This window comes from Hemicordylus capensis, chromosome 5 (assembly GCF_027244095.1).
Source record: "Hemicordylus capensis ecotype Gifberg chromosome 5, rHemCap1.1.pri, whole genome shotgun sequence".
Taxonomy (NCBI): Eukaryota; Metazoa; Chordata; class Lepidosauria; order Squamata; family Cordylidae; genus Hemicordylus; species Hemicordylus capensis.
The window spans coordinates 128,594,442-128,606,060 of NC_069661.1; the positions used below are offsets into that span (position 1 = coordinate 128,594,442).

Here is an 11,619-nt window from a genome sequence, read left to right on the forward strand (position 1 = left end):
TCTTTAAAAATCTCATTTGCTACCAGAGAATCTAAACTCAACACCTCAGAAACAACAAAGCCCAGTACCCCAATGGGTTAGCAATCCAGGGGCGTGGTTGGCACCCTCTGTGCACTACACCACCACTCGCTTCAGGCCATCCCAGTGCCCCCCAGGTGGAGTTATGGGGCTGCTGAAACCTCCATTATTCCCTATGGGGGGGAAACTTAAAAGACACATAAACCTCAAAAATTCCTAAGAAATCAGCCCTTTGCCCTATTTGGAATCTCGGTGCACCACCCTTGGGGCACTGCCACCCAACCCACTGTTTTGCCCCTGAAGCCCCACATAAACAAGTTGAAAGAGTGAAGAGAATGATGAACAACAACGACACTTAATTTTTTGGCACAGTTATTTGAGAATTTTGCAGCGTGTGGGAGCCTGTCCCATGGGACTAGCACAGCAGCACAACCCATTTGTGGATTCAAGCAATATTTCAATAAAAACACTCCCTCCCAATGGAACAGTGACCACAGGTCATTTGAGATAGCAAGATAGACCAATGAACTGCCTTGGTACTATGGAACAGCTTCAAATGTTCATTTAACTGGAGTGAGCCGTAGCCCAAACAAATCAGCCTCCTATTCAGAATTGTTGAGATTTATCATCACTGCATTTAAGGAAGTGCAAAACCATGGATCATGGTTACAAGAAAGAGAGAAGCAACTAAGACTCCTGGGGATATCAATAGATTGACAGGGGTATTCCCCCCCCTCCTTTTGTCTCCTGTAGTCCCATGTGGATGACCTGTCCCTGCAATGGCACCACTATAACTTATAAAAATCAGAAGAAAAACAAAATAGCTCTTCAAAAGACCTCTGAACAAGTCAAGAGATTCTTTCTAAACCTTTGGAAAGAATAACCTGTGTAATTTCAGAACATTCTTAACCAGCTTCTCAAAAAGCTTCTCCACACAATTTATATCATGGCTTTTAGCAAGAGCTTTGAAATTGCATTGAGCTTCCAAAGATATTTGGGTATTTCTGTCTCAAAATGCTGTCTTCCAAATCCCTTTGCAAGGTCAGTTTGCATTTCAGTTACACTGAATACAACACATACCTATCTAAACCATTCATGCTTAACAGATTTTGCATATCTTATCTTCTGCTAATCACTCAGTGCCTCAGCTGGAGTGGAGAAAGTCAGAAAAGTCAATTTCAATTGCAATGCTTTTCCAAAAAACAAAGCATTCTATCCAAAACACAGTCATTTCGATTTGGAAACAAAAATCTCTGTTTTTTAATTCCTGATTCTATTTTGGTCACAAAATCTCCAAAATTGCCATTTTAGGGCACAAAACGTTTTGTATTTGAATTGAAATGCACAAGCCTAGCTAATACAAATACTGCCCAAATGTCTTTCAAATGCATCCACTCATTCATTCTCACTTCCCGTACTGAAGCATATAAAACAGCATTTGCAGGTATCCATCATTTCTTATCCTTGCCTATCCCTTTGCTCCCTCCCACTTCTCTCCCTCAGTTGTCATCCTCACTGTCTAAATTTAAACTATAAGCACCTCAGTCCAGGGACTTGTTGTGCTAAAGTTGCCCTATAAACTACCAAGAAGAACACTAATGGTGTGATACAAACAATATTATTTTTATCATCTATAACAATACATGCTGTTAAGCCTTTGAGGGTTCCCTCGAGAGTTTTAAAATTGTATTTTAATTGTAAACTGCTCAGAGAAAAAGGTTTGGGGCAGTACAAAAATATGTTAAATAAATAAAAGCCATGCACCTTACTTACTATTCGACTGCGGGTAGTGTTGTCAAAAAATGTGTCTTTCTCCTGAACATTGTACCTTGAGAAATGTTGAGAGACAAGATTAGTTATGCTGTCATCATAAGAATGAATATAATGCACAGGATAATATGACCGTTATGATTCAGAATCTAGCTGAATCAGCTACAAAGAAATCTGCCTTAAGCAATTCCCAGAAGTAAAGGGTAAAGGAAAACCAGTTGCCTAAATAAAAAGTGACAGAGATATGGAAAATTTTTGCTAAATAAAGCGGCTAGCTTGCATGCTTTTGACAGCTTCACAGAATCATTTCTAGAAGCACAGAATTGGGAACTATCACAGCTTTCTCCCTCCATTCTTCCCTCTTTTTATTTTAAAGAAAAAGAACATATTTTAATAACTTCTCACAATTTAAATAACACATAGTCTTTGAAAACTTGAATTATCTGAATTTTTAACCTGCTCTAACCCCAAAATCTGAAGGCAAAACAACACCATTTAGAAATTGTTATTGAAAATATATACAATGTACAAAGATATACAAGATAATATACAATATTTGAGTAGAAATGAATTGTCACTAAATAACCTGCCACTAGATGAGCACAATACATTTGCTTGAACACAGAGGCGTAACTAGGGAAAACGGCGCCCGGGGCAAGCACTGAAATTGCGCCCCACCCCCACACCCCTGCCGCGCGCCCCCCGCCACCCCCGGAAATATGGAAATGTGTCACAGCCATAGTCAAATGTGGGTTGTGGGCTGCATCCGTGCAAGTATACTGGGACAGGAAAAAGGAAACATGAGGCTACAAGGCTCTTTAGAAATATATATTTTAAAGAAATGTCTTGCACACCAACAGCCTAAGTTTGCAGTCCTCATGGCCAGAAAATAAATGCTTTTAAACATAGTAATAGGTTTTGTGTCCCAAAATGGAAAAGATAAGACAGGTATTCAGAGGCGTAACTAGGGAAAATGGCGCCTAGGGCAAGCACTGAAATTGCGCCACTGTCCAAGCAGGAATGATGGGACTTGTAGTCAGCAATATCTGGAAATCCCTGTTAAAAGGAACACTGTACCATCTAGACATGGTTGTTGATCAAAACCTGAAAACATGAGCCATCTCTGTAAAAGACTTAGAACAACAGTCAGGAGTTATGTGAGAATTCCAAGTGTCATTTTCTCTGTCTCCTCTCATTCTTTAAAAAACATGACTTTGTCCTAGAGGATCACCTGCCCAAATAGCCACTAGCAAAATAGGGGAAGAAGAAGGTGGTGGTGGGGTGGGGGGTGGGGGTAAATGATTCCTGCCAGCCTTTGTCTTATGATGACTGTTGGCTCATGATGGGGTATATGTGCATTCACCACACCAGTGCTTACTTTGACATCAAGAGGGAGGAGGATACATTAGTTTGCCACACTAGACAGAGGCAGTTGAAACAGGAGCAAGACAGCCAAGTTCTGCCAGGGCCAAAACCAGCCCCTGCCAGACTAAGAAATCATTGTAATTTGCCCCTTGCTGTCACAAGCAGCGTGCTGTTCTTTTATTATTGACTCTAACTCTCAAATATCCCAGTCATGGATGGAAAATTCACGGTCAATTTACAACAGACACATTTTCTACATGGGAGTTTCTTCTGTGCAGGTGTTGTGCAGAAACCCATGTGTAGTGACCGCCAGGGGCATAGCAAGGTTGGAATGGGCCAAGATGAGATTTTAAAATGGGCCCCCAGCCCCTCAAAGTCCAGGGCCTCCACACAGCCCAGGCCCCCAAGGATTTAAGACTGATATTTCAAAATAAGTATGCTGCCTGGAAATACATTTCACTGAATACACACATGCACACTTCACAGTATATAGTGATAGACATTGAGTACTATATATTTGTGCTACTTTTAATGCCTAGAACACACTAGCAATGCTAATTATTAAAATGGACCCCTTGCTGCAGATTAGCAAATGATACTTTCAACCATGCAGGGTGAGCCTATGTTAGTTTTCTCAGAATTCTGAACAAATTCAGTAAAGTTTGATTCCAGGAGGTTTTTTACAGGAGGCTTTTAAAGCCCTTTAACACACATCTCCTCTGGAATAGAGGTGCTGCATTCACATGTTGGCCAGATTTACCCTGAAGTCCCTGCAAGTTATTGGGGAGCAGTTCACACACAAGAAAAATAAAATAAAATAAAATAAAATCACAACACATGCTTCACAGTTCTCACTCAGACCTTCTGGATTGCAAAATAACTTGAACATAAGTGCATTTATGAATGAATGAATGAAAATAAATAAAATATACTTGTTCCAGAAGTGTTTGTAATTTTCTGACATGAAACAAGCCACTTATAGGCCTTTTTAGATAGTTTTTGTTTTTAAAGCCAGCACATTTTCTAGTCTGTTTTAAATTAAATATTCAGAGACTTCTCAGTCTCACCCCACCCCCCCATATCAAAGCCCTATGGCAAGCAGATCCCTATATATGGGGGTAACCACAAAAAGGAATTCACAGCCTACCTAGCAATAGCTGTTCTGGATGGTCTGGGCAGAGGGTCTGCTGCCTGCTTCCTCCTTCCTTCCTTCCTTCCTTGCTTGGGGCCTACTCGAGTTCAGGCTTCAGGGAGGCCTACTCGGAGGCCTCTCTGGAAGCCCCGCCCACCCGCCGATCAGCTGAGAGGCGGGGAGAGAAGAGCTCTGCAGTTTGCAGGCTGCTCCCATCTAGGCCTTGCCGTTCCTAGGCCTCGCGGATGCTAGGCCGGAGCTGGAGGCAAGTGGCTGAGGGGCCCTGGGGCTGGGCAGGTGGGCAATGGGGTGGGGGTGGCAGGGACTGGCATGGCGCCCCCACCTCAATGGCGCCCGGGGCATGTACCCCCCCTCCCCCCCGTTATGCCTATGCTTGAACAGAATATGTGTTACATAATCTTCTGGAACATACTCAGGTGGGGAAAGTACCTTCATGAACAGAGTGACCCAGGAGATCCTAACTTCAGATGTTCCCGAAATAATTTAAGAATAAGGAATGAGCAACAATGTCCAAAAAAATAAAAATAAAAAATCATGTTAGTCAAGTCAAGTCATGTTTATTTACGGTCATAGACCAAAATTTACATACATAATAATACACGTAATATAGTAATAATATATACATAATATAATCAGGAACATGGACTCATCCTAATCAGCAATTTCCCGTTAGCATAATCTGATTTACCATCTGTCGTCTAGCCTTCTTAGCAGCCTCACAGAACTTAGCAACTTTAAATGTTACTTCCTCCTCCTGATCTGAGAGCAGATAGTTGATGTAAAATGCATCTGTATGCCCTGGGAAATCAGTCAGTAAGGAGGAAATATAACAAGTTCGTAAGTCCCTATAAAAAAGACAGCGGAGTAAGATATGAAAGATAGACTCCTGTTCTCCAGAGCCACAAGGACATAGTCTCTGTTCTTTTGGGATCCCTCTAAATTTACCTTCTAATTCAGCTGAAGGTAGCACATTAAATCTGGCCAATGTAAACATCCTGCGATATTTAGTGATAGTAATCTTACCCAGGTAATTCGCAGGTTTAGTATTATACATTTGTAAACCTAGGAAAACTTCTTTAGAGATTAAAGATCGATCAGTCTGCATTTCCATATCATAGATCCGCTGCTTTAATATCAGTCTCGCGTGACAAAAACCCATTTCTAATAGACCATCCAGGCTAAAGCCATATAAACTTATTTGGCGAGATATTGACTGCTTCCAGCTAGAATTAAATTTATCAGTAAAAATTAAGTGAGCAAGGCCTGTAGAAAAGAAAGACAATCTCAACCAGAAGCTGAGAATGGAAAACCACATCCGGGCTTCCATCTTAGGCATGCCAGTTTCCATCCTCAATATTACATTGGGAACACATCTAGGGATCTGTAGAATAGATCTCAGAAACTTTGTCTGAACTATCTCTAGTGGAGTGCAGTTAGTATACGGGCCCAACTGCGACCCATAAAGCAACTGAGAGCAGGCTTTAGCTGTAAATAACTTAAAGGCAGCTGGTACAAATTGAGCCCCATCTTGGTGGAAATATGATTGGCTGGCCAATGCCGATTTACGTGCATTTTGGGTAACATATTGCAGATGTGCTTGGCGTTTCGTAGAGGCCTGGAAAACAACCCCAAGATATTTAAAGGTCTTAACCTGTTCTAGTTTATGTCCAGCCAAAGACCATTTCAAGGTCTTTGGGTGTTTAGCAAAGACCATAATTTTGGTCTTGCTATAATTGATTTCCAGAGCATATTCATGGCAAAAATTAGCCAGAGAGCAAAGCGCTCTATGGAGGCCGACAGGAGTCCGAGATAAAATTACTGCATCATCTGCATAAAGCAAAATATTAACCTGTCTACTGGCCAATTTAGGTGGATGTAAAGATGGATTAGTAATAATATCCACAATGGGGTTAATATAATAATTGAAAAGAGCTGGGGCAAGTATACAGCCTTGCCTCACTCCTCGAAAGGTAGGAATTTCTTTAGTGAGGATTCCAGCTGAGCTACATCGAACCTTCAGACGTGAGTTCTTGTGGAGTTTATATATTAAAAGTAGCAGACGTCGATCAATAGAGGAGTTAAACAGTCTTTCCCATAATTTATCTCTGCTCTTAGTCGAATGCTGATTTAAAATCCACAAAGGCAGCAAAAAGAGTGGAACGGGGTAGATTAGAATATTTCTCCGCTAGATGTTGTAAGACTAAAGTATGCTCAATAGTAGAATGATTGGCCCTAAAGCCTGCCTGCTCATCAGCTAGCACCTGCTCTTTGTCCATCCAGTCCTAGAATTTATTAAGTAGGTGAAATGCATACATTTTGCCAATAACATTAAGAAGGCTGATAGGGCGATAATTAGATGGCAAATGTCTTTGGCCTATCTTATATATAGGAATTACAATTGCCAATCCCCATTCACTAGGGGGCGAGGTTGTCTGATCAATTGCTGTAAACAGATAGGCTAATACTGGCAGCCACCAATCCATATTATTCTTGATGGCCTCTACCGGCAAATTATCTGAGCCAGGGGCCTTACCAGTTTTAAACTGATTCACTATTGAAGCAATCTCTGTACATGTTACTGGGGTCCACTCAGGTAATAAGTTAGGGTCCAGTTCCTGTTCTATTTGTAAAGATGTTGTAGTTGCTCCCTCTCTAGCATATAGAGCACGGAAATATTCAGTCCATTCTCCAACAGGTATATAAAAAGATGGCGGGGAAGGTCTGAATTTAGAAGAGAATGATACCAAAGACCAAAACAAAGACACGTTTTTAGCCTGTGCGGCACAGATAAGATGCTGCCAATCTAGCCTTTTGGCCTCCCTTTTTTTTTTGCAAGTAAAATTTTATAAAATCTTTTTTTAACAAACAGATCTTGAGAAGTGACCTGATTAGAGTTAGATGGATAAAGATTGTAAGAGTTAATAAGATCCGTTTTTGCTGCACGGCATTCGTAATCAAACCATGGCTGGGAAAATCCAGCATGGGGCTTAGTGTTTTTAGAATTGTTAGCAGTTAAAATTGAGTAAAAAGAGCATACTAGATTATTATAATTTTCCGTTAAAATATGACTATCTGTAGCATCTGTCATCTTAGCACAGTATTGCATGCAAGCCTCAGTCTTTAAGTGGTTAGTAATACGTTCATTTAACTGAGAGGTCCATTTAAGTCTTCTGGGCTGGATTGCATTAAATAACCCTAAATCACCAGGAGGTTCCATAATATCTTGATCAATAGTTTTCAAATGGAGTGTAACCGGAAGATGGTCACTTTCTAAGTAGTCATCTATTTTAAATCTCACTACATAGGGAGTTAAAGCTCGGATATTGCTATGTAGTCAATCAATGAAGGTCTGGTGCCTGACCAGTGGGAAAATTCTGCTGGGTAATCATCCTCAGTAGCACATTAAGGATGAGAATGCCCAGCAGATCAAAAGTCAGCTTAAGTTTAAGTCCCTGGAAGTTGCAACCTAAATCCTTGGACAGACGTTGAAGTAGCAGGGCATTTATTACAGTTTCAGGTGGACACTGATTATATTTATCAAAGAGTTTCAAATCAGTAGGTCCTATCCTGGCATTGAAATCCCCAGCAATGATTACAAAAGACCCAGGAGAAGCATCTTGACATTGCTTAATATAAGTCTTCATTTTAGACCAAGTACTCTTAATCCTCTCTAACTGGTATAAAGGAGGAATATACACATTTATTATTAATAAGCCAACTGTATTAAATTTAAGTACGACTGCCATAGCAAGTTGATCTAGAGGAGGGAGTCTTGAAATTTCGGCTTTGATGGATGTTTTAATATAGATAGCTAAACCTCCTTTTGGTCTACCTTTCTTAGCATTCTCCTTAACTGCCATCAAGGAAAAGGAAGTATAATTTTTCCAAAGGCAGTTCTTGAGCTCCCCAAGTTTCCTGCAGCATTAAAATATGGAAACCATTAATATAAGAAAGAAAGTTTCCCAGACCCAACTTTGATCGTAGTCCAGCAGTATTCCAAGACAGTAAACTCAGGCCTTCGTTAGATGTTTCAAGTCAATTGGCCTGAGCTAACGTTAAAAGGTTGCTAGATTGAACCCCAGTTGCCATTTCAGGTGCATTAGGTCCTTCATTGACCGGAAGCGAAGGGGGTCCCATCTCATTTTGGAGCAAAAGAGAATGAGATGGGCTAATCTGAACATTATTTTCTACCTCTGCAATCTCTTCTGCCAGTGACTTGGTAGGAACTACATCACAATGAGCAATTAATGTCTCAAATAGAGGTTTTGAGTCTACTTCGAAAACCATTGGCGTTCCTTCCTCCAGCCTAGCAGCATCCTTTTGTTTGTGCGTTTCTAGCAAATATGAATGTGCTGGCAAGTCAGCAGCTGAATCATCAATCCAAGAGACCCATGGGAGTGAGGTGTTTGACAAGTGTAGGCTAATACAGTGAGGAGGCTTCTGGTCCACGTTCTCATCCAGCTGTAAATCTAACATGCATGTACTGCTGTATTGGCCCGGAGCAAGATCTTTCTTTGTTAGGTCTGCATCCATATTTCTCTCGTTCTCAGTGCTGAGGTTATCAGCTTTGTCAGCTGCTTGAGGTTTTATTTTGGAGGGAGCTGTCAAATCTACCCTTGAAGAGGGGAACTGTGTACAGTCGTTAGTATTCGTTGGACTTGGTCGGGTCCTTTTGGTGTCTATCATATGTTGGCTCCCGGAGGAACCAGAGAAGGTTTTTGGGGGGATTGCTTCTAGCCCCCAATCTTCTTTAATTCCTTTATATGCTGCAACTATATCCTGTATGTTATCTGCATGTCTGAGGGAAGCCGAGATCTGTATACTGTTGTTTTGTTTCAGCTTCCCCCGACTCTGAGATAGTGATCCTGGGCCTTCTGCCAAATCCCTTTTGGTCTGGAGCCCGGGTCTTACTGCATAGTATTCAGCATGTCCAAGGTCAGATTTTCCAGCAGCAGGTGTTAATTTGGCTTTAGGGCCTTGTATACCAGGGATTAAAGGCACAGGCTCCAAATCAGCAAAAACTCTAGTAGGAAAGATTCCATAGGTGTTTAGCTGTTTAGATCTTTGCATAAGTTTCGTTGGAACTCCAAATGCATTAAACTTAATCATTATCCTCTTATAAAAAGTACAACGAGGGAGCCAATACACAGACTTCACATCAGCAGCTGGGAGGAAACATTAAGAAGTGCTCTCAAAGATGCCAGAACTCCCTGCCTGTCCTGCCATCGGAATTTTCTTGGGCTCCCCCAGTCAATGCAGAGCACAATATGTTTGGGCTGTAATACCCTGAGGTTTTTCATTTCTAGGGGGAAATCAGCATTTTGTTGTTGTCCATTAGTTGCAGGCAGTTCCACCTTCCTCTCCAGCTTACTTTGTTCTTGTCTAGCTCTATCACTCATTTTGTAACCCTCTGAAATCTTTTCCACTGACTCTTCTAGTGTCCTTAGTTTGCATTCTATATTTTGTAAAGAGCCCAAAAGTGAAATAAGAGTCTCCATTGTGATAAAAGTATGATCTGCAAGTAACTTACAGAAACCTCTTTGTTCAGAGTCCGCTGGGTATTCTGTCTCTCCGGCAGAATTCAGCTCCCCTCGGTGTGCTTCCAGTGAATCATCCTTCTGTTGTTTTGGTGAAGTTCTCAAAGGATCAAAGTTGTTACTTGTTGGAAAAGCTTTTGTAATCATTTCCAGGTCCTTTGTTGCCAGAAAGTTATCAATTTTTTGTTGTTTACCTTTATGTTGTTTCTCCGCTTGCTCTGAAGAGGAGCGAGGTCGCTTCTTATTCTTATTTTTGTTTCCCATTTTGTTAATCAGGCACAGATAGCAGAAAATACAGCAGATAGCAGTGCGGGAGAAAAGAGAGAAATAATCTCAAGAATTCAGTAATAGCACTGCAAAATAATTATACCCAGCCGTCCACTACAGAAAGGGTTTGCTGAGTAACCTAAAAATCCTTAATAAGAGCCGTTAAAAATATCAATAAAACCTTGGAGTTGGAGGATGATTCTAAAAGGCAGCTGTCTCCATCGCCATCTTGGATGCCTCTAAAAAATCATGTTTAAACTGGGCCTCAGACTTGAACTTTGGAAGCAATTTGTTTTGGCATTGGGAACTGTGAGGGGAAAAGAGTGAGTAAGGAGAATCCCTCTTCACCCATACCTCTCAACAATTGGGGCAGAGGGGAAAAAAGAAAAGTGTTAGAACATGACAAGTAACATTCTGAATAATGAACTGCTGACCTATGCCCTCCTTTAGAACAGAGAGAGAGCAAGCAAGCACAACAGCATATGTGTTTATACAGGAAAATTGTTGTGGGTAAATGCAACTCTGGACTGATCTGGCCTTCCTGCTTGATATGAAAGAGGCCATTTTTGTGCTGGAATTCCTTGGAAGCTAAACAATATAACCTTTGGGTCTACATGCCACTGATAAAAGATCAGTCTGACCTTAATGAGGAAAAGGAACTCAAATAACAAAAACAATATTACTCTCTCCACTCAGAGGAACATCTCAAGGACTAAGGACTAAGACCATAATGTAAACAGATTGTTTTGAAACTGGGAGGAGCAGGTGGAGCAGCAGTGGCTGGACACATGAAATCAGACCAAAAGAGGGGAGGGTTGCTGATATGTATGACACATCCTCATGCCTAGACCAAAGTCCCGAAGTATCTGTGATGATAGTGGCCCTGCAAATGAGAGGAATTCCGTGCTGTGTTTCCCAATCAATTGACATCCTCTTAAATTCTTGTCAACTCAGCCAGACGCGTTTCAACTTAAATGTCTTCCTCAGTGCCCTTTATCATCTATTTTTACGAGGGCATAACTCCTCAAGACTTCCAAGTCTCCTTCTCACTTAGCGACACATTTTTCTTGTATGTGTCAGGTGCGTTTTATAAAAGGTTTCTTTAAAAAAATCAAAACACACTCCCTTAAAATGCAAACATCTCCTACAAAGTTGCACAGAGTGAGTCAGCCTGAGGAAGCGTTCCAGAATGTAACTCTGTACATGTTCAGGGCCTCCACTTTCCTGGTTGCATAGATGGACCCCTGGCGGGTAGGGAATCAAACAGACCTGTGTATAAAGCCGAGGTCCATCTATGCAGCAAGGTAGGTGGGGTCCCTGAGCATGTAGAGAGTTCATTTCTCCCTGCCTCCCCCTGCCCATTGGCCTCTAGCCACCATGGCCGGAGACATGTATCCTATCAAGGTGTCACAATAAGAGGAGTTTGATTTTCAGTCCCCTTCCTAATGACCCTAATGGTGGAAATTGGCGTATCAATATCTAGTAGTAGGAATTGCAGCCTGGGGGGGT

The 11,619-nt window shown here is 41.4% G+C and overlaps 1 protein-coding gene across 1 annotated transcript in view; it reads right to left on the bottom strand.

Annotated features, from left to right (window-relative positions):
* ANO2 (anoctamin 2) overlaps positions 1-11,619 on the bottom strand; it is a 277,547-nt gene that overhangs the window by 191,936 nt on the left and 73,992 nt on the right. The window contains exon 4 of the mRNA XM_053256041.1: positions 1,792-1,846. Within this exon, the coding sequence (XP_053112016.1) occupies positions 1,792-1,846 (55 nt within the window). The remainder of the gene's footprint in view (positions 1-1,791; positions 1,847-11,619) is intronic.